General features: G+C 41.4%; 1 protein-coding gene across 4 annotated transcripts in view; it reads right to left on the bottom strand.

Annotated features, from left to right (window-relative positions):
- Positions 1-24,506, bottom strand: part of adam12 (ADAM metallopeptidase domain 12) — a 378,401-nt gene that overhangs the window by 111,455 nt on the left and 242,440 nt on the right. For all 4 annotated transcript variants that reach the window (XM_068052744.1, XM_068052745.1, XM_068052747.1 and 1 more), the window contains 2 exons: positions 12,859-12,935; positions 3,823-4,009 (listed from right to left, as the gene is read on the bottom strand). In XM_068052744.1, the coding sequence (XP_067908845.1) occupies positions 3,823-4,009; positions 12,859-12,935 (264 nt within the window). The remainder of the gene's footprint in view (positions 1-3,822; positions 4,010-12,858; positions 12,936-24,506) is intronic.

Below are 24,506 nucleotides of genomic sequence, written 5' to 3'. Positions count from 1 at the left end.
CCTTAAAAATAGATTCCAGCACTTTCCCAACAACTGAATACAGGCTAACTGGCTTGCAGTTCCCTGTTTTCTCTCTCCTTCCTTTCTTGAATAGTGGTGTTACATTTGCTAACTTCCAATATGCTGGCACCATTCCAGAATCTAGGGAATTTTGGAAAATCATAGCCAGCGCATCCACTATCTCTGCAGCTCTTTTAGAACCTTAGGCTGTAGGCCATCAAGTCCTAGGAATTTTTCGGATTTTAGTCCCTTGAGTTTCTCCTGTACTTTTTCTCTGCTAATACCTTAAGTTCCTCACTCTTGTTGGCCCCTAGGCTACCCTCTATTTCTGGTATATAACTTGTGTCTTCTATTGTGAAGACAGACAAAAAATATTTGTTCAATGTCTCTGCCATTTCCTGATTCCCCACGATAATTTCTCCTGTCATTGCTTCTAAGGGACCAACATTTACTTTAGCTGCTCTCTTCCTTTTTATATACTTGTAAAAGCTCTTACAATCTGTTTTTATATTCCTGGCTAGTTAACTCTCATATTCTATTTTTTCCCTTTAAATCAACTTTTCATTGGCCCTTTGCTGGTTTCTTAAACACTTCCAATCTTCAGACTTACTACTATTCTTTGCAACATTATAGGAACATAGGAGCAGGAGTAGGCCATTCAGCCCATTGAGCCTGCCCCACCATTCAATACGATCATGGTTGATCATCCATTTCAATGCCTTTTGCCCACACTATCCTCATATCCCCTTCTGTCATTGGTATTTAGCCTCTTTTTTTATCTAATATTATCCTTAACCTCCTTAGTAAGCCATGGATGGATCTTTCTCACTGAGTTTTTGTTTTTCAATGGAATGTATTTTTGTTGAACATTTTGAATTGTTTCTTTAAATGTTTCCCACTGTTTATTTGCCATCACACCTTTTAGACAATTTACCCAATCAACGTTAGCCAGCTCTTCCCTCATACCTATGTAATTGGCTTTGTTTAAGATTCTTGTTTGTGATTGGAGCATGTCATTTTCAAACTTAATGTGGAATTCAATTGCAGAATGATCACTATTTGCCAGAGGATCTTTTACTATGACATTACTAATTAACCCTGCCTCATTGCACAATATGAGATCTAAAAAAGCTTTATCCCTAGTTGGTCCACAAAACATTGCTTCAGGAAACTATCACAAAAGCCATCTACAAACTCATCTTCCAGACCACCTTTGCAAAAATTTGATTGGTCCAATCTATAAGGTCCCCCACAATTATTTCATTGCCTATGTTACAAGCTCCAATAATTTCTTGTTTAATTATCTGTCCAACAGTATGACTACTATAAACTCTTGCCACCAGTGTTTTCTGACCCTTGCTATTCCTAATCTCTGCCCATACTGATTCCACTTTCTGAGCCAAGATCCTTTCTCACTAATGTCCTTATGCCATCCTTTATTATCAGGGCTGCCCCTCCTCCTTTTCCATTCTGCCTGTCATGGGGAATTAGACACTTTGCAGATTTAAAACGTTTAGTCCTCATCAGGGTATAGGATGCCCACCAAAGGGTACCATTTCTCTTTAATCATGAGCTAAAACCTATTTTATTAACACTTCTAATAAAAGAGCCTCGTATGTTGACATTTCCAGTATTCACTCGAAATACTCATAATGTCTAGCTAGGAATCTTGTATCAGTAGGATGCTCAAAAGCATTTCTCCCTCTTCTGTGGAATTATTCTCTAAATGTACATAAAACATATGAAAATTAGGCACATATTTTTAAAATTCAGTCTTTTATTGCTGCTGGACTTTTGCTTTTTCATATTTTCCTGTCATAATTATATTTAAATAGTTCCTTTTTGAATTTTTAGTTCCAGGCTGCTAAAAATGAACATGCAATTATTGTCTTATTACATGTTCAATTTTGCAACTGAATCTTATTCTGGAGGCAGTTTCCCAATGACAAAGTTAAAAATATGGTAATAGCCAAACAGATGCCTCTTTCTGGGCCCTCGTTGCCAGGTGAAATTGTAAAACATGCATTATAACTGTAATGGCATTCAGTTGTCTGGAGTCTTCTTGTGATAAATGCCCCAATTTAAATGTCAAAATTGCTTAGGAGAGGTCTATTATCTTATTAAACCCAACACAATTGGATACTGCTGTCTAATTTCTTTTCCGTTAAGGGTATAGACATACAGTCAGTTAGATTACTTGATTGGGCTGCAAATCAATCATGTTGTCACAATCATGTCAAACATTTCAAAAGCAAAGATAACAAACAAGAGATTTGCAATCTTAGCTGATTTTTAAAAATATAATTGTTTTTGTTTCTTAGTAACTAATGTATAAGAGTCTATGAATAGCACAATACAAAATTACTGGAAGAGCTCTTTCAGTCTGTAGCTATTGCATTAACAACTACACATTCATTGTATATGATTCTCAGTATTTATCAGATAAAGAAAGATCTTGCATGGAATTGTTTTAAAGCAGATGCTACATCTGCAAGGTAAGCTTCAAAACTGTCCTATTCAATTTTTAGCAGCAGTTGGTAGCTGTTTTCTCTCTGAGGTAGACAGTTGTGAGTTCAAGCTTCACTCCTGGACTTAAGCATGTAATTGTAATCTAGGTTGGCATTTCAGTGAAGTTCTGTCTTTCAGATGAGATATTAAACAGAGATCCCATTTGCCTGTTCATGCGGATGTAAAAGATTCCAAGGCCCTATTTGAATAGAGCAAGGAATCGTCCCAATATCCCGTCCAACATTATTCACCCCGTCCCAAACCAACATCATTTTAACAAATTAACGAGTCATTTAACTCATATGCTGTTTGGAGTCTTGCTCTGCACAACTTAGCAGTTTCATTTGCCTACAAAACAACAGTGACTACACTTCAAAAGTAACTATTTGGCGTGAAGTGCTTTGAGGTATTCAGAGAACGTGAAAAGCATTATGGAGGTGCGACTTTTTTATTTCTACAACATGTGCTTTTTGGAAACAAGTTTTACATTCAATGCATGTGAAATATGAGCTGAATATCACTGATCAGAAAAAATTCTCCCCAACTAGCCCAGTAATTTTATTTCATATTCACATCCATGCTCCTTGCTTTAGCTAACATTGTTGCACTTGAAGAAGAGGTTCTTAGCTTAGCTTTTATCAAGGGCCAGCTGTAAAATGTTGAAGATGATGAAATGTCAAATACATGATCTTATTTTTATTAATTTTCATGCGTTTTGTATCTTCTGGCAATTTTTAACTTAGGGAAGTTTTCGTGTTCCAACTGTGAATCAGGTCATGGAGAAATGGATAATGGGATGCAAGTGTGGAATTGCAGATCTAATGTTTTCGTTGTGATGCTGAACAATGAACCCTGACATTGCAGAACACTGCCAGGCACAAAATGTTCTCCTCATCTGCTGCTGTCTCCTGACCTAAACAGCAGTGAGCCACACTGTCCCATATCTTTCCAAATACTAGTTTTGTATGCACTGGAAGAAGACCCTTAACCGCCTATGTTTTTAAAAAGTTGTGTTTATGCTAGCATTTTAAAAAAATATTGCTTTGTATGAAAAGAAAAACATTCAACGCCAACCTCTCTATGTCTGGTCATATCTTTTATACTGAAAGATGGACCATTGTTAAGGATAACTGCCAGGATAAACAGTCATGTAAATTAAATCTGTTAGGAATCTGTCAAGTAGGTGATGGCTGATTCATTGCAAAATAATTAAATCAGGAAGTTCTTTTCATAAAGCTTCTTAAAACATCATTGCTACTTTGCCACACATTGTATGCCATATTTTATTCCCTTAAACAAATGTAATTAACCTACCCTTGTAGAAGACCTCTGTAAGGACTCAACAATGCTGTCCATAGTGGTATCTGATGTTCCGAAGTTATGTCCACAAGCACCTACACTGCCCTGAAGATTTTCTGCTCTGTAGATCAAGTGTGTGTTATCAGTGGCACCTTCAACGGGTTCCAATATATAACTTTTATTTTCAAATGAAACAAATCCCCTAGCAAAGAAAGCACAGAAATTTGGTCAAAAGAGACAGCTCCCAGTCTTCCAACTTAACATTTTCACCACATAATTAAGTACTTTCATAGCTTCGTAGCCTCCTCTGGACATATAACCTCCTCCCCCAAGAACTCTCCATTACTCTGATTCTGGCCTCTTGTGCATTCTTCCCACCACTGATGATTGTGCCTTCTGCCAGCCAGGTGCCAGACTCTGGAATTCCTTCTTGAAATCCGTCTGCTTCTCCATCACCTTATCCTCCTATAAGACCCTCCTTAAAATGCATCTCTTTACAAAGCTTGTGACCTTCCCTCCTAATATCTCCTTTTTTGGTTTGGCATCCATTTATGACCGATTATGCCTCAAACGTCCGCCAAAATTTAGTCCGGGGGGGGCGGGTAGGCTTGTGAACTACCTCCCCGCCCTGCTGCCAATTGACGCCCTTACCTGGGTAATTAACCCCCAATTCCCGCCACTGCCGCAATTACCTGTGCAGTGGGCGGCCCTGTCGCCGCACGGGAAGCACAGAATGAAAAACTGTGCGGGATGCTTCCCGCCTCTGGGGGGGGCGGTTGGGGGGGGGGTGGGGGAGAGGTGCCGGGCCCCTCATTCAAAGGTGCTTAGTGCCTGAACGAAGGATTCAGAATCAGGAAGGGGAGGCCCGCTGAGGGTTACCCCCGCCCCTTGCTGCAGATCCCCTACCCCCATCTCTCGCGACCACATCCAGCGAGACCAATCCCACCCTGATCTACCTTAAGCCTGGATCCAGCGCCATTCCTAGGTGTCTGGTCGCTGCAGCTACAGCAACAGCCACCACCTCCCCAGTGGTGCTGCAGCCACCAGCCTCTGACTGGCCGGCAGCTCTGCAAGGCTGGGACTTCCGGCAACGGGGTTTTAAATCCTATGGAAGGCCTACCGTTGTCCAGTTAAGGGCCTGATTGGCACTAAATTTGGCAGGCCTTCCATAGAATAAGCGGCGCAGGGATATCGGCGTCGGTTTCCCCTGATGTCGAAAACACCACCACCAGCACAAAATTCCACCCAACATTTCAGGTCAATTACTTTTCATCCATTCCATGAACATTTCATCTCTAATGTCCTCCACCTTCCATAGACCTTCCCTTCACTTGCTCAAAACCTATTACATTTCTAACCTTTGCCAGTTCTGATGAAAGGTCACTGGCCTGAAACATTAACTCTGTTTCTCACTCCACAGATGCTGCCAGACCTGCTGAGTATTTCCAACACTTTCTGTTTTTATTTTAGATTTCCAGCATCCACAGTATTTTACTTCTATGTTAGTGTTTAATTCACTGCCACTTCCAGGAATGCCAACCTTGAAGAAGTTCTGCTCTTTACTCCGACAGTTCTGATGAAATGTCATTGACCTGAAATGTTCACTTTGTTTCTCTCTCCACAGATGCTGCCAGACCTGCTGAGTATTTCCATCACTTTCTGTCTTTATCGAACATCTTCTCTATGTTATATAAATATAAGCTACTGTTGTTGCTATTTAAATCTTTTGTACAGAAATCTTTGGGAAAATATGTACATTTCAGTATTGAAAGGGGCTCAATTTTATGGGCTGCCCAGAGACGGGCTAGGAGTTGGGGGTCCCATAGAATTGTGACAGGAGGTGGGGGCAGAGGGCCTGTCACCCACCTTCTCATCACACAACAATTTAGTCAGGGTGGGATAGGCCAAAAATAGCCTTCCCGCCCAAAGGCCAATTGAGGCCCTTAAGAGGCCTAGTAACAGCCACTTAAGGACTGCTTCCCAGTAAAATGTGGTGACCTCCTGCTGGCTTGGTGGAGGTGGGGGTGGTGGGCCCTCCTCCATGGGCAATCAGTGGTCAAGGAAGGTCTCCGCCAGCAAACAACTGACCTCCCAGGACCACCCTCCTTCTGAACTCAACGCCCAATCCTGCCATTGCCGGGACCTGCCGGACTGGCTCTGGCGACCCCGCCTCACTTACCTCAGGTTCGGGTCTCCAGCACTGGGCCTGGGTCCAAGGCCTGGTATAGTACCAGCAGTGGTCACCGCTCCTGGTGGTACTGCTGATACTTCTGAGCTGCTGGTCCTCTGATTTGCCGGCAGCTCTTGGAGGTGAGATCCCTGTTTTTAAAAGGGACGGGGTTCCCAGTACCAGGCTGTTAGTTGGCCTGGCGCTGTAGAATTGTGCTGGTGGGGGAACCAAATGGCTGAGGCAGGATTCCCCTGGCCTTTTTGGCCCAGCGCCAGGAGCCCTGCTGGAAGTTTGCAACTAATTAAAACACATTTATGAAAGAATTACCAGGAACTTATAGATACCCATTCAAATTATTAGGTGATAACATTCTTTTCTGTTTTTTGGTATATATAGACTAAAGAAACTCTGCAAACTTGCAGTTGATTTTTTACCTTATTACTATTGCTAAAAAGTGTTCAGTACTTAATATTTGTTAAATGGCGACGGAAATATTTGCCACAGCACTTTCTAATTTCGTAGCAATTTATCCTTAGTGAGAACCCAATTAAATTCAATAAATCAACAAATTTCAGGAAACCATAAAGCATAAAGGAGCTTTTGTATTTTCCAATCTTTGAGAGCTTGAATTGATTTGATGTAATGCACCATGGTCAGGAGTGAAGAAAGTGCCAACATAAACTGTCTGCTTGTATTTCATATGTCAGTACTTTCCTACACTCGTCACAAGTTAACATTGGTTCAAATTTCACATCGCCATGAAACCCTCCTTTGATTTCTCTAAATACATAGCTCTAATATTCTCCACCATAACATGACCCCACAAAGAGATTTTTTTTGTATGCAGTAGCAATCTAATGATTTTTTTCTGTTCAGAGGGTTTATTTATTTGGATGTTGGAAATGAAATGGGAATTTACCAATGACAGAGATTCATTCCCAGCTTTCTGCATGCTATTTTGTTAAGCAATGTGCTATTAAGGTGATGGAAAAAGCAATGCAGAAAAAGAAACAGAGAAGAAACCTGGATTTGTCCTGCCACTACTGTAAGAACATTTCTGAAACTTGCTTTCCATTGAACCTTTTTGTTGTTGTTCATGTGAGGTGCTAATCTGATGGGATCATTATCTAGATTTTATCCTATTCTCCCCCACTTTGGACTTCAACACTGCAATGCTTTCTTGTACATAAAATGGAAATAGCCTCACAGCCAGTGTGATGCAATGTCTCACAATGTGCCATACACGTCAGACTGTATCACTGAATCGCGTCATATGTTGTTTTGACTCTGGAAGCCAGCGCCAGTGCTAACATTTTAAGTGAAACACAGAAGTATGTAAAACGTAAAACACGATCAATATGCTGACATTTCTCTGTGCTTTTATTGTATAAATGGGAGTGTTCACAGGTATCTCTTTAGTTGCTAATATGTCATAATGGCACAGTGCCACCCATTATCTATTTCATGCTCTCCGTTTGTCCAGGATGGCAGGGAAAATGTGCTGTAGATCTTGCATAATCACTCAATAGGTGTCACTCTGGAATTGCCTAATATGAGTGCATTTTTGAACAAAACTGATCTCATCGTTTTAGTCCCCTCTCCCCACTATAACACAGCAATTCTGTCTAGTGACAGATGAGAATTGACAAATTCAGAAAACCCACTGCCAGTATCTGTGGAGAGAACAGTCAAGATTGGGTTTGTTCCCTCCTTCAGAATAGAAAACTAATATTAATAACAATAATATTAATAGAATCAGAAAAGAGTGAGGGGAAGGAAAAAAACAGGCAAACGCAGAAAGGAAGTATCAGTTGAATGATTGTTGAATGATGTAATAATCGAAGTAATGGTAAGAAATATTAAAGAAATTAAAGGAGCAAATAACATTTGAAAATACAAGGAGAGCAAATCAATGGAAGCATTAGTGAAGTACAGAAAGTGTAGGATGGAGCTTAAGAAAACAATTAGGAGAGCAAAGACCCTAATTTTTAATTCCTCTCTGGCCACGGGGGACGTGCCAGAGGACTGGAGAACAGCTAATGTGGTCCCACTATTTAAGAAAGGTTGTAGAGATAAGCCAGGGAACTACAGACCAGTGAATCTCACGTCAGTGGTAGGGAAACTATTGGAGAAAATTCTGAAGGGGAGAATCTATCACCACTTGGAGAGGCAAAATTTGATTAGGAATAGTCAGCATGGCTTTGTCAGAGGGAGGTCATGCCTAACAAATTTGATTGAATTTTTTGAGCATGTGAACAGGTGTGTAGATGAGGGTGGTGCAGTTGATGTAGTTTACATGGATTTCAGCAAAGCCTTTGACAAGGTCCCACATGGGAGACTTATCAAGAAAGCAAATGCACATGGGATACAAGGTAACTTGATAAGGTGGATTCAAAATTGGCTTAGCTGTAGGAGACAGAGAGTGATGACAGACGGCTGTTTTAGTGACTGGAAGCCAGTGTCCAGTGGCGTACCACAGGGATCTGTGCTGGGTCCCCTATTGTTTGTCATTTATATAAACGACATAGATGACTATGTGAGGGGTAGGATCAGTAATTTCCCGGATGACACAAAGATTGGCCGAGTGGTTAACAGTGAGGTAGAGTGTCTGAGGTTGCAGGAAGATATTGATGGGATGGTCAAATGGGCAGAAAAGTGGCAAATGGAATTTAACGCTGAAAAGTGTGAGGTGATACACTTTGGAAGGAGTAATGTGACATGGAAGTATTCAATGAATGGCCTGACACTGGGAAGTTCAGAGGAACAAAGGGACCTTGGCGTGTTTGTCCATAGATCTCTGAAGGCAGAAGGGCAGGTTAATAGGGTGGTGAAAAAGGCATATGGGACACTTGCCTTTATCAATCGAGGCATAGATTACAAAAGCAGGGAGGTCATGTTGGAGTTGTACAGAACTTTGGTAAGGCCACAGCTGGAGTGCTGTGTGCAATTCTGGTCGCCACATTATAGAAAGGATGTGATTGCATTGGAGGGGGTGCAGAGGCGATTCACCAGGATGTTGCCTGGGATGGAACATTTAAACTATGAAGAGAGGTTGGATAGGCTTGCGTTGTTTTCACTGGAGCAGAGAAGACTGAGGGGTGACCTGATCGAGGTGTACAAGACTATGAGGGGCATGGACAGGATGGATAGGGAGCAGCTGTTCCCCTTAGTTGAAGGGTCAGTTACGAGGGGTCACAAGTTTAAGGTAAGAGGCGGAAGGTTTAAGGGGGATTTGAGGAAGAACTTTTTTACCCAGAGGGTGGTGACGGTCTGGAATGCCCTGCCTGGGAGGGTGGTAGATGCAGGTTGCCTCACAACCTTTAAAAAGTACCTGGATGAGCACTTGGCACATCATAACATTCAAGGCTATGGGCCAAGTGCTGGCAAATGGGATTAGGTAGATAGGTCAGGTGTTTTAATGTATTGGTGCAGACTCGATGGGCCTCTTCTGCACTATATTATTCTGTGATTCTGTGAAAAGCTGAGGCAATGGAAAGATGGGGCAATGGGAGAGATTGAAAACATGGAAAAAAATGGGTATCAGATTTTATATTGAAACAGAACATGCACCCACTGATACTTCCTCTCTATACTTGTCTGTTTTTCCCTCCTGTTTCCCTTTTCTTATGCTATTTATATGCTTGTCCATCTCTTATTTTTAAGTTCTGAAGAAGTATACGAGTTTGAAACGCTGTCTTCTCTCCACAGATGTGGACTGATCTGTGCATTTCCTGTTTGTCTTTCAGATATCCGACCATTGCACTGTTTTGCTTTTCATTTGAGAACTGGTAAAACTCAGGCAATAAGGGGAATCTAAGGTAAGGCTTCAAATTTACAAAAGCTCTACATGTTTTGAATATTTTTCTTTGAATAATGAATGCTGATGACATCATCAAGAGATTACCTTGGGAGCAGAAGCTGAACAGAAGCTAAAGGAATGCAGATTAATGACCCTCTTCCCATCAACATTTATTCATCTCCCTCAATCTGTTAAAACTCATTAGCTCCTCTAAGATACTTCTCTCAGCCTTATCATGATACATGTGAAATGACAATGTTCAACTAGATTTACTACTTTCTTTTTTTCTGAAATTATGTCGAAAAATTCAAATCTTTAGATTTTAGTCATTATGGGTGAAGAATTGTTCTACTCACTTAACATAAATATATCAGGGTAAATTTTCTTCTTCATTGTTTGGGTGCTGATCTGACAGAGTGGATCTCCTATCCATTGTAGAACTCTTCTGATTTTCCTTCTATTAAAATCAATGGAATGGCAATCAAGCAAATTCTACAATGGATGGGCGATCAGTTCTGACGGATCACCGCTCAGGCAATGAAGAACAAAAGTTACACTATTGTAAACATGTTCTTTCTGAATACATTTATGACTTGGTTACAGATAGCAACTGGAACAATTCATCTCTCCAATATGTTTTTCTTAAATCTTTTTGGATATTGAAATCACAATTTCACTTTGCTTTTCCCTTTTCTTGCATTAATATAAAATGGCTTCAAATTAACAAGAATTTATTATTTTAATAAAAAAACTCAAACTTTCCAGAGGAGCATGCACAACGAATGCTATGCCTATAGCATTTGGATTTCCCCTTTTAGGCTTTCTTGTACTTAGGTTTTGTCACCAACCCCCTTCCCATCCCTACAAAGTAAAGGATTATTGTCTACACTCACATCTTAAGTTACAAAAGCAAAATACTACAGATGCTGGAAATCTGAAATAAAAGCAGAAAATGTTGGAAATAGTCAGTGGGTCCAGCAGCATCTGTGCAGAAAGAAACAGAGTTAATGTCTCAAGTCAATGACTTTTTGTCAATTCTGACTTGAAATATTAGCTCTGTTTCTCTCTGAAGTTATGAATCCTGAGTAACTACTTGTTTTCACATCTAACAGTTGTTCTTGAGTTATGAGTTTCATGAGGCTGTTGGTGACCTTTTGTTCATTTGCTACGTTGGTATATATGGAAAAACACTATTTTAACCTCCGTTTCAGCACTACAATTACACTTGTGCAAAAGATCAGTTGCCTGGTGACCATCAACAACTAACACATTAAACTTACAATCAATATGATATTTAATACCAAATTAATTTAGTAAACCAGTCTGTCATGAAATAAAAACAATTAAATATAAATGTGGTGACAAAATGTTTACAAAGGAGGGAGCCTGAACGACTAAAATGTTAACTGTTAAGTACCAGTGTAAGAGGTATTAGTGCAAGGACTTGATTAACAAGTAGTTTTTGTTAATGTAGGAAATGCGAGAAGGATAGTGTCCATTTTTGCAATATATTCTGGGTAATCTTAGTTAAGCCAGTGTTAATTCATTTATTATTAGGATGCAATTATACTACTACTGTTGGAACAATGGAAAATTGATTTTATAACTTGGGATCAGGTCAGCCTAGTTGAGAGATCCTCTCTAGTAGGTGGCCTTGCACAGCTTGGACTTTGTAAAAGGTACAGTATAAATTCAGCATGATGCAAACCCACATTCCCAAGTACCAAGTCAGTCCATTCGACACCTGGGAAATCTACAAATTCACTTCTAATTCTTTAGCAGCAGACCTGCTCTCACTCTCATAATAGTAAAAAAAAGCTCCCTGGGGAGTGAAGCATATGTGGAGCTCCATTATCACTGAGTTCAGTTGTATTGAATGAGCATTGTACTGTGAAGATAATGTTTAGAACCTAGTACCTAGTACCAGTAATATAACCGTAGCCTTGGTGTAGGTAGTTTCAATATATTGCTACAGTGATAATACAAGTGCAGAAGAAACATCAGGGAGGCTCATGCCTCTTATATCTTATGTTGTGTTATACCCCAAAAAAGTTCTGAATATTTTATCAGAACATCAGGATCCATCTTCTGCATATTGGGCCACTCAGCATTGCATTTATTTTTAGAATATCATGAACAAATATGATGGAAAACAGATTAATTTTGTAAACCACAAACACTTCTTTGATCTTGAACAGGTTGGTACTGTAGAACAAGGCAGTAGATTTTTTTGGACATGTTTTTTGAATCTAATGTTTTTTATATTTCAATGTGTTGAAATGGTCAATAAAAAATACGGCAGCTGAGCTGATTGTGAATAGTGCACAAATGTTTTTTTTTGGTGCAAAATCAGCAAGTTTTAGAATGTATTTTATTGATAAAACCTCACTGGACATAAACAACATAGGCCTCAAATTTTACTCCAGGTGCATGAATACAAAACTATAAAACCTATTTTCACTGTCACTAATTATGGGTTCTTAACTGCAGGTTACGACCAGTGTGAGTGCACTGAAGAAGCTAGCACAACAGCACTGGTAAGGGGAACTATAAAGTTGGCACATTATGAGGCCGTTTAAAACAAATCTTTAGCTACCATTCAACGCTTTTAACTTTAAAAATTAAGCAAGTTTTGAAAATCAGATTCATACCCCCAATGAAACACGAAACCACGTAAGAAATAAAAGTCAAAATAAAAAACAAGCTTTTTAAAAAATCTGAACCATCAGGATGAATGGCTACTTCAATTCCCAGTCCAATGAATTCCTAATATCATTTGCTTCGCTTTGGTGAGGCACAAAGTGAAGTTCAGGCATCTCCCTTCGGTGGGGAGTGAAAATAAGGAGGACAGGCCCTTGTGTAGCATGGAATAGGTCAATTCCCTGCTCTTTTGATCGCATTCTATGTGTGGCCCAATAAAACCAAAAAATCTATGGATAAAACAGGGATTCCACAAACAGTTTTCATTTAGGAAAGAGGTTGCAAATCAGGGTTAATGGCGGCTAACTTTGCACATGCATCCAAAGCAAAAACTATCCCATTTCTGTATACATATTGCAAATAAAAAGGGTTTAATTCATACCTGAGACCAGAACAAGTGCTGAGGCTGACAGTAGATTGAGAATATCCTTGCACATGACCATGGTAGTAGCAGTGACCCTTAAAAGAAAATATTGTATAACATGAATTGTATTTTTTCTCATGCAAATGCTTCAATATTTTAATAAATGATTTGTTTGTTGAATGCTGGTTAAACTGCAAACAAAATCTGTGAAAATATTACTACAAAAGAACCTCCATAGGAATAAGAGCTGCTGTTCAACTAGAATACAAGATCCAAATCTGTTCTGATTTTGGTGAGTTCTGATGAAAGGTCACAGACCTGAAACGTTAACTTTGTTTCTCTCTCCACAGATGCTGCCTGACCTGCTGAGTATTTCCAGCGCTTTCTGTTTTTATTTCAGAATACAAGATCCTTCAGTCATAACAATTCTAAATACCTCCTTCAACACATAACTTGCTGAAAAAATATATTCCACTGAAAAACATGGAGGTTCTCAGTAAAGTAAAAGCATTCTATGTTTGCGGTTGGTTTTAAAATAATAAAATAAATGGATTGGCCTCTGATAGACCAGGTTTCACAGGACCACAGTAACAGTGCATGTGTTTTAATCATATAAAGCATGTTACTAAAAGTGACCTGAAATTCTCTGCCATATTGATTATAAAATAAAATCCACTAATTTTTTTCAAAGAGAAGAATGAATCCTATACCAGCCACAAAAACAACCCCAAGTTAGAAGCAGCCTATTTGCCAGGAATTGATATGTAATGAGTTATGTTAAACAGGAATTTCCCTTTCCCTTACACTAAATACTCTTAAATGGCATCTTAAAACTGATTGTTGAGATGTTGCTTTTCATTAATTCTACTAAACCAATTGGTATTTATCAACCTTTTACCATCCACTCACAATTGTAAATGGCCTGTGAAAGATATCCTGTTTAAACAAGAGTACAAACCTGATGGAAACGGGCATGAAGAGGGGAGGGCAAGAGATACAGGCTGGTACAAAAGTAGAATGGTGAAAATCTTATACACAAATCTAATTGACAGTGAGCTGAATGCTATTTTCCTGTTCCTGCCTTCTTTTGTTCTCAAAACACCACTCCAAATTGTTAATTACGATGAACTAGTTTTGAACTATTTGCTTAAGAAAAATCCTGATTTTATGATCACTGTACTAACTACATTACTACAGCTAACTGAAGCTGCTTGATTTGAGCTGAATAAAACTATTAGTGGGTGAAATTGGTCTATGCCTGCAGCGGGAAATGAGCTCGTAGCGAGTCAGCAGCCAATTGTTCACCGCATCTGATATTCTTTCCACTGAAGTTCAAACTCTTTTTGGAGACTCATTTCCTAATCTCATTGTCGCTTTTACTTCGTTTGAAATTAAAAACCTTGGCAATATTTTACAAGTCAATGGAAAATAAAAACTGATACGGTGTTTAGCAGGCTGTTGATTCACTATGAGCTCATTTCGCACTGTTGGTGTCGACCAGATTCACCCCCTTAAAGTTTAATCTGGTTTATTCACATGACCTGCCTTTCAAAAGCAAATGGATCTGCTTCCTAGCACTTTTGTATAAAGCTTATTTTTGACTGAAATGCTAAATGAGGCATATGTATTGATCATTCAATAATCATGGGGGTGTTACTTGTTTGTGTAGTGGTGCTATGCAGACTTACATCAACTTTCTGGGGACATACATCACTGCTGGCTGCTATCTGCGTGGCTTTCGTCGTTGATATCATTGAAATGATGCTACATGAATGAATTTCTCTCCCCATAACTTTACAGCAAATCCCTTTCAACCAAAAGATAGTCACAGAACTGTTCCACATAGCATCAAGTAGAAAGTTTGTCTTGTGAGCTCCCATTATGTCTCAGTTGGTTAAGGCAGTGAGTAGCTGAACCATAGAAACTGGGATGTTCCAGTTCAATTCGCAACTGTGCTGAATTAGCTGATTTCAGCAAAGGAATAACAAGGGAGCAAGAATTGGCCCAAAGCTCCCTGAGTTCAGAAGATGACGATCAGTCAGGCTGTTTGGTTTGATTGCTATCCATTGCCCCTGCTGAAAATGCACATGAGTGGACATTGGGTGGAGGTAAGATCAGGCTCAGCTGTGATGTTCACCCATAGTCAGACTGGCAATTTCCTGTTAGGGTCATACATAAGAAATATTACATGAGCAATTTACTGGAGGTACCTGGTATTCACTGAGCCATGCACCAGCAAACAGTCAATGCCTTCAGATGGGGTGGAGAAAGAATGGAAAAAAAATGCTGTATGGAGATTGTCAATGTCCTTCATTCTTAAGTGGACTTAAAAATGATTTTCATCTCTGCATTATTACATTTGCCTGAATAATTACATTTGCGACTGACTCCCTCCTGCTGTGGAGGAAGTGAAAAACAGGAAAAGCTTGTTACAGCTCTCCTGAAGCATTATATCATTTTGCTTTTCTCCTGTGAAAGCCATCTGGTGAGTGATACCATGGACAGAAAGTTAAATGGGAAGAAATTAAAAGAAACATACAAATATAGATGCTTTTTTGAAAAGAAGCTGATGTAAGCAACTGAATTATTCTTAGGATAGCTGCACATAACTCACATTGTAGGCTATTAAAAGTTAAACATATAAGGATATTTAAGGTAAAAATCTATGGTGCATAATCTATATTTTAGTTTGTCAAACCTTATGATGACTATTACATCAATGTAAAATTGCATGAACGGTTCTGCTAGATTCATTAAATATCAAAAATAATCTGTAGAGGTTATAATTTGCTCTGTACAGAATCTTCTCTAAACTTTGCAAGAAGCTTATAATATTCTAGAGTCACTTCAATAATGTGATAGTTACATGGAGTATCATTACTATGATTTACACTGTTCCTACATATTGCATATAACTCACAGAGAAAACAAAATGGTCTTTCCCCATTCGAATCTGAGTGCGAGGGAAGACAACAGTTGGTACAATTTATGCTATCAACAATAGTTTGTTTGCTTCTACCAGCAATGAATCTATGGCATACTTTAGATAAAAGCAGATAATGCAATAAGACATGTTGCTGTATGGTTTCTGTACATATAGCTGCAAACAGGCTTAACTCTCTCCCCACTATGGTAGAGGAGACAATATTTAATAGCAGGTTATTATGGAGAAGCTGAAGTTGATTTGTTTAGTACTTCAAATAGATCCACTGAGAAAATTGTTTATCGCTTGTACCAAAGAGAAGGCATTGTATGACTCCTGTGTGGTGTGTACAAAAATTAAATTACACTTACCAGTGTCAATATTTATATGCAAACTGGAAGAATGAAGCAGTTAGTGTAATATTGAAATGTACAGATCATAACTAACTAATAGAGTTGTTATAATATCAAAAGAAAATTTAGATAGTACTATCAAATGGAGTTGACACGATAAACTTCAGAATATTCAGACAATGTCAACTAAGTGCTAAATTATTAACCCATTTCATTGCCTTATTTAGCAACCTATTCTGGTGCTCCTATTACTTTGCAATAATATGCTATATGAATGGGACTTTCATAAATAAGTTATTGTATCCCAGTGCACATTTTCTACAAATATTATGATAATTATTAACTTCAGTTCAACTGCAACAGCTAACCAGGTTCATAAAATGGAAAGTAAGCAAAACAGCACTGTGAAATTTTATTAGGCTATGTGCTTTTCACTAAGTTATTCATTGACACTGCACCTGAACAAACAGTGCCAGCAATCATGGATAAAAGCTTTTAGTAACTTAGATCAAAAATATTTTAGGCCTGGGCCTTCCATTTCCTTTTATTCTTGCATTGCATTATATGTAGCATTTCTTCTTTTTTGTCAATTTTTTCTCAGCCTCTTTTCTGAGTTATACAGTTCTACCACTGTCCGCTTTCATCTCACAGGCAGGTGAATAGTTCCAAAAATAAAGTGTATCTCTTCTCATTAACGTTTTCTCCTTCTTAAAACTCACGTGCACGCGTGCTCTGTTTACAATTACACTGGTGACAATTCTACAAGGCTACTTACTAATTCCACGGGCTGAATTTTACCAGCCCCTTGAAGCCGCTGGTCGCGGCGGGGGCCAGTAAAATTCTGCAGGGAGAGGCCCGCCTTGACCTTCGACGCCGAGAAGGGCCTGCCGCATATTACCGGCAGCGGGGGACCTCGGTGCAGTCCCCCCGCTGCCTGGCATCGGGCCTTTCATCTGCATATTTAAATTAATATTAATGATATTTAAATAAACTTACCTGCAGGCAGCGGCTGTCCCATGATGATTTTACGGCCGCCGTTGGTGCTTCGCGTGCCTTTGGAACTCCGTACCGAGTTCTGAGGGGAGAACCTAGTGGGAAGAGGGGAGGAATAAAATTTTCAGGGCAGGAGGGGTGGGGGAACGGGGAAATCAATTTTTATTGGATGTGGGGATGGTGGGAAGAGGTTGAAGGGCAAAAGTTAGAAGGTTGTGGGGGAGAGTTCAGCTAAGGAAAAAGGCAAGTGTTGGTCATATCGGGCATTGAAATGACCATTGGGGGGTTGGGGAAGGACCTGCACATCTTTATTATTTGTTAGTTAAAACTAATTGTAAGGCCTTAAAGTCCTTTAAAAATGGCACCAGCGCCTGCGCGGTGGCGTCGGACGCTGTTGCCAGGGACACTCCGGCCACCCCCTTGTCATCAGGGGTGGCCGCTCTGCCCCCTCTATTTAAATCAACAGCCCTGTATAATATTGCGGGGGCTTAGGGACAGCGCATCCGCGTGGGATGCACATCACTCTCAGAGTGCGCCGCCGTGAACTGCAGCGCGTAAAATTCAGCCGCATGATCTGGAGGAACCTTACCTCACAGAACTTGTCAAGGGAGGGCCAGATTTTTCACTGCTACGTGCGCACCTGGCTTGAGTTGGCGAGTGTAAGCAAGAAAGTCTGGGAAAAGTTGCCCCAAAAGGACCAACTCACTGTCTACACCCAGATTATTACTTCAAAATAAGCCAAGTAAAAACTGAAGATGTAAATAGAAATAAATGAAAAATAAATTTAGAAGATATCGCAGAAAACTTCTTTAGTTAAGAGTTTTAAGTGCTTAGAATAATCTATCTAGCAAGTTAACAGAAATTAAACTATAGTGGCTGTCGCCAGGCTATTTAATAATGGGGATTTCATAGTGAATTTTGATTCTATCCTCTTCTGACATGCCAAAAATGCAATTCCAGCAAGAGTCACTAGATAATGTGATCCTTGGGTGATTTTACCTTCTTTAATCCAGAGGCACTGAGGCCAACAGTTGTACCATCAACATGGACCTAAGATCAAACACTGGACCTTTGTGGTTGATATGGCTCAGGTACTCACTGGATTAACTTTTAAGGCAATCAGCATCCACAAAATAAGATCTCAGCAATGTGTTCTGTCAGTTTTTTTCAAGGAAAGGACTTGGGGAATGAGCCATGTTTAAATATGTTTTAAAACAAAGTGAATTCGCACAGGTTTAAAACTAAAGGGCACAGGCTGCTGCATGAAAAATGAGTATAAAAGCCAGATAAGTCAGAGTTTGAAATGTTGCAGCTCATGGTTCACTTTGGAGAGATACAATAAGGGTCAATTGTCTTATTACTCGGATTATTAAGCCAGGCTGCTCCTTATTCATTTTGAGAGTGACAGAAGATTTGTTTTTAAGCCACACTCCAAGGAATCAAGAAGAGGTAGCTGGTTTTACTGACAGGCTCACTATCAAATCATTGACCTGGATAGTAATCAGACGGACAGCCATCCATTGCACAGAGAAAAGGGACAAAGAGGTACACGGGCAGTCAGTCATCCAGCTAAGGCTGCGGACAGAAGACGGTACACTGAGGGTAAACTCATTCATCTAAGGCCTAAAGCTGGTTAGGACCAGAAAGCTGACCAGGAATAGTAAGGTGAGTCTACCTATAGTGTTGGTGTGGCATATCTGTTACTTTTATTTCACGTAAATTTGGTTAGCTGAATCAAGGTTGATTTGATTATCTTTGTTACTCTGTACATTCACTTGCTATATGTAAATAAAAAAGCTTAACGATCCATATATGGCCTTACCCTACCGAGTGTTTTATCTGCTTTAGAACGATTGAAGCAGCACACATGAGCGGCAAATTCATATCACAAGGGAGTCCTATTGTTACATCCTTGGATTATACTATTGTGTAATTGGATACTGGGCACACTCCTGAACATAAGACGCTCAGATCCCTTACAGATCTAAATCTGGTAACAGTCAATGCCTATGGGGTGGGGGTGAATAGATAATGTTTAAAAAACAAAGAAAAAAATCTCCATATGCACACTTAATTTAAAGCACACCCTGATTGCCTTTTAGTAATCATGGCATTGGTATGGAGGAAATTACTAACAGGAAGTCAGGGAATGACTGCAAAGAAGAACTATAAAAGAGACATAGCAGCATTAACAATGACAGCCTCTGAAGAATAAAACAGGGTTTAGTATGCCCAGCACTAGGATTGGAACAAGTTTGTTCTTTTAGCGTTAGTTTCTTGAAGAAATAAAATGTTGAAACATTATTTTCTGTAATGTGTTTTTATAAATGACTATAAAATTTAATATAACAAAAATGCCTATAGAAATTTATTTTAAACATATGTTCAAAAATATTACAGGATTCTAATTTCCTTTAGAATGTAGTATACATACCAGAGTTTTTTTTCTTTTTAGTACACTGTATTATATTGTAGCAAATTTACTTTAGATTAAAAGACGAACAGGAAATTTGGAAATGGTTAAAAAAAATGGATGGCTCAGCAGCACAGAACTGTAGGGGAACAGGATGTAGCTTTTTCCTTTTTCCTGTCCCCACCCCAGTTCCTTAAGTGACCTTAACTTAACTAACCTGTGTGAGATACTACATGAATCAGTGTCAGTCTTATTCAATTTCTACCAGCTAGCTCAAAAGCTATAATGGCAGACTGGTGACAACATGTTGAATCTGGGGGAAGGATTTTGCCTCTGTGGTTGGAACCTGACATTGGGATCACTTCCAAGTCCTGAACCTGCAACGGTGGGGAGGTAGTCACAGCCCATGATTTTGGCAGAGGCAGCTGCTAACTGGCTGGAGGGTGGGCTTGGTGGCCAATTAACTGCAGCAGGTGCAAGAGGGAGGCAGGACTTCTGAAATGCACAGCCAATACTGTGGCGGCTGTTTTGAAACAGTATACAGGCTCCAGTGCAACAGAAGGACAGGCAGAGGCCTGGCACTGTATCATGGATACAGACCTTGAGGTGTTACTGCAAGCCGTTAGAGAGAGGAGGGAGGTAATATTTTCAGAGGGCAGCAGGAGAAGGCCACCCAGCCCAACAAAGCAGACCTGGCTGGGGCAGGCTGAAACCATCAGTAGCAAGAGTGTAGTGTAGAGGAACCGGGTGCAGTGCCGCAAGAGGTTCAATGATCTTCTTCGCTCTGATGACAAGCCTCCAGGTAAGCAACTTCCAGCAGACACACCAGCTGAGCAGCCTAAGGGAGCATGGTTCTCCTTAACATGAGAAAAATGTGTGCCCAGGGTATACACTGATCCCTCAGCAATGTCCAGAGCCCAAGCTGAGGACTTGCCAGCACTGATAAATGTAGCTTCTTATGTTAATGAGCCTCTGGCATTGGTCAGAGAGTCCAACATTGCTTTATCTCTTTTGTCATTGGAGGAAAAAGGGCACATAACTCTTGGGAGAGGGCTTGCACTGAAGGAGGATTGCCCAAGCTCGTTATTGTGTCTGTCATGGTGGAGGCAGCGATGGAAATTTCCAGGGTGACCCCACAGGACCAAATGGAGGATGGAGTGATGGGAATACCTGGAGGAGAGGGCGTAAAGATAGTGAATGCTATAGATAAAGGAGATGGCGTGCACTCCTTCCTGTCTGACAGCAAGCCAAAGATAGCTACATTGGAAATCTCAATACTGTAGAGATTTCTGCTGTCACAGGCTAGTTCTCACGATCTCCTTCTTGTGTCTCCCACAGGGTCAGTCATCGAGGCGAGCAGCAAAGCTGTCACATCAACGGGGGCAGCTCAAGCATCCGAGACAGCAAAGACAGCACCGTCACATCATTCAAGTGCACCCTCCGCCAGCGCAGATACAGTCACATCGGTGGGTCCTCACGTGCAGTTAGAACATAAGAAATAGGAGCAGGAGTAGGCCATTCAGCCCCTCAAGCAATATAAAGCTGGAAAATAGAACAAAAAATCTGTTGAGCTGAACACAAATTGAAAATAATCTAAAATTCAACTGCTCAATAGAATTGAGCTAGATTTGATTTTGATCGATGGTAATGGATTTTTCTTTCATTCATTCATCGGATGTGGGCGTCGCTGGCCAGACCAGCATTTATTGCCCATCCCTAATTGCCCTTGAGAAGGTGGTGGTGAGCTGCCTTCTTGAACCGCTGCAGTCCATGTGGGGTAGGTACACCCACAGTGCTGTTAGGAAGGGAGTTCCAGGATTTTGACCCAGTGACAGTGAAGGAACGGCGATATAGTTCCAAATCAGGATGGTGTGTGACTTGGAGGGGAACTTGCAGGTGGTGTATCCCATGTATTTGCTGCCCTTGTCTTTCTCGTTGGTAGAGGTCGTGGGTTTGGAAGGTGCTGTCTAAGGAGCCTTGGTGCGTTGCTGCAGTGCATCTTGTAGATGGTACACACTGTTGTCACTGTGCATCGGTGGTGGAGGGAGTGAATGTTTGTACATGGGGTGCCAATCAAGCGGGCTGCTTTGTCCTGGATGGTGTCGAGCTTCTTGAGTGTTGTTGGAGCTGCACCCATCCAGGCAAGTGGAGAGTATTCCATCACACTCCTGACTTGTGCCTTGTAGATGGTGGACAGGCTTTGGGGAGTCAGGAGGTGAGTTACTCGCCTCAGGATTCCTGGCCTCTGACTTGCTCTTGTAGCTACGGTATTTATATGGCTACTCCAATTCAGTTTCTGGTCAATGGTAGCCCCTAGGATGTTGATAGTGGGGGATTCAGTGATGGTAATACCATTGAATGTCAAGGGGAGATGGTTAGATTCTCTCTTGTTGGAGATGGTCATTGCCTGGCACTTGTGTGGCGCGAATGTTACTTGCCACTTATCAGCCCAAGCCTGGATATTGTCCAAGTCTTGCTGCATTTCTACACGGACTGCTTCAGGATCTGAGGAGTCACGAATGGTGCTGAGCATTGTGCAATCATCAGTGAACATCCCCACTTCTGACCTTATGATTGAAGGAAGGTCATTGATGAAGCAGCTGAAGATGGTTGGGCTTAGGACACTACCCTGAGGAACTCCTGCAGTGATGTCCTGGAGCTGAGATGATTGACCTCCAACAACAACAACCACAACCATCTTCCTTTGCGCGAGGTATGACTCCAACCAGCAGAGGGTTTTCCCCCGATTCCCATTGACCTCAGTTTTGCTCGGGCTCTTTGATGCCATACTCGGTCAAATGCTGCCTTGATGTCCAGGGCAGTCACTCTCACCTCACCTCTTGAGTTCAGCCCTTTTGTCCATGTTTGAACCAAGGCAGTAATGAGGTCAGGAGCTGAGTGGCCCTGGCGGAACCCAAACTGAGCGTCACTGAGCAGGTTATTGCTAAGCAAGTGCCGCTTGATGGCACTGTTGATGATACGTTCCATCACTTTACTGATGATTGAGAGTAGGCTGATGGGGCGGTAATTGGCCGGGTTGGACTTGTCCTATTTTTTGTGTACAGGACATACCTGGGCAATTTTCCACATTGCAGGGTAGATGCCAGTGTTGTAGCTGTACTGGAACAGCTTGGCTAGTGGCGCGGCAGGTTCTGGACCACAGGTCTTCAGTACTATTGCCGGAATATTGTCAGGGCCCATAGCCTTTGCAGTATCCAGTGCCTTCAGTCGTTACTTGATATCACAAGGAGTGACTCGAATTGGCTGAAGTCTGGCATCAGTGATGCTGGAGACTTCAGGAAGAGGCCGAGATGGATCATCAACTCAGCACTTCTGGCTGAAGATTGTTGCAAATGCTTCAGTCTTATCTTTTGCACTGATGTGCTGGGCTCCCCCATCATTGAGGATGGGGATATTTGTGGAGCCACCTCCTCCAGTTAGTTGTTTAATTGTCCACCACCATTCTCGGCTGGATGTGGCAGGACTGCAGAGCTTAGATCTGATCCGTTGGTCATGGGATCCCTTAGCTCTGTCTATTGCCTGCTGCTTATGCAATTTGATACGCAGATAGTCCTGTGTTGTAGCTTCACCAGGTTGACACCTCATTTTGAGGTATGCCTGGTGCTGCTCCTGTCATGCCCTCCTGCACTCCTCATTGAACCAGGGTTGGTCTCCTGGCTTGATGGTAATGGTAGAGTGGGGGATATGCCAGGCCATGAGGTTACAGATTGTGGTTGAGTACAATTCTGCTGCTGCTGATGGCCCACAGCGCATCACGGATGCCCAGTTTTGCATCGCTAGATCTGATCGAATTCTATCCCATTTAGCACAGTGGTAGTGCCACACAACATGAAGGAGGGTATCCTCAATGTGAATGCGGGACTTCGTTTCCACAACGACTGTGCTGTGGTCACTCCTACCAATACTGTCATGGACAGATGCATCTGCGGCAGGCAGTGGTGAACCAAGCTCAGTAACAAAAGGGGGAATTTTAACTCCCAAAAATGGGTAGGTTTGGGTTGGGAGGGGGGCTATAATAATAATCTGAATCTCGATCCCAACCTACCTGCTTCTGGTTTTAACAGTAGTGGGAGAGGGGGCGGGCACCCAGCCCGCCTCCAAGAGGCAGGTTGGCAATTTAACATCATTTTGAATTTAACACTGACCGGCTGAATTTTCCATGCCTCGGGAAACCCAGTGGCTAAAGGGAGGCAAGGACTGCTGGATTCAGGAGCTAGGTGCCTTTCCACTATCCTGCTGAATCCAGTTTACCTGCTTCACCAAACCTCCATGATCAGACAACCCTCCACCCTTCAGATCTCTCTCCGACTCTTCTTTATCCCCCTTGACCCTTCTGAGCTTCTCCACAAGGCCTCCAATCCCCACCGAACACTTCCAATCTCCTCCACAAGGCCTCTGATCTTCCTTAACCACGGCCTCCAATCTTCCCTCTGGCCTCTGACCTCCCCACTGCTCTGGACTCCAATCTTTCCTCCGGCTTCCAATCTTCCCCCTATTGTGGCTACCAATCTTTCCTCTAGCTTCTGATCTTCCCTCTAGCCCCTGATATTCCCCAACCCCTGTCCAGCCTTTCCAATTCCTCTCTCCCTCTCTCCACTTGCCAACTGTGTCTTGGTGCTGAAGGTCTGCCTGCCCAGCAGTCAGCCAACTTTTTATCTGGCTGGCTGCGGCTAGGAGACAGAGATAAAAAACGATAACCAGATCCTGCCGTTAAATTTGGCAGAATCTGCGGGAAGTGCATTCTTCTGGATTTCCTGTCCTCAAAGGTGCCGCCTGTGCTCCCTTCCAGCCTTTGAGTTAATCTCCAGCTCAAAGTAGTCACCTTGCTATTGAGCTTAAGCAGCAAAAAGCAATTTTAGCAGCTTAGATTTAGATTGGTTTTCACATAAATTCTCTGTGAGGTCAGTCACTTGCTGCTGCGCAGAAGATTAACTAATGCTTTGCTATGTAATAATGTTTTACC

Source organism: Heterodontus francisci, chromosome 20 (genome assembly GCF_036365525.1).
Source record: "Heterodontus francisci isolate sHetFra1 chromosome 20, sHetFra1.hap1, whole genome shotgun sequence".
Taxonomy (NCBI): domain Eukaryota; kingdom Metazoa; phylum Chordata; class Chondrichthyes; order Heterodontiformes; family Heterodontidae; genus Heterodontus; species Heterodontus francisci.
This window is presented reverse-complemented; position numbering and strand designations above follow the sequence as displayed.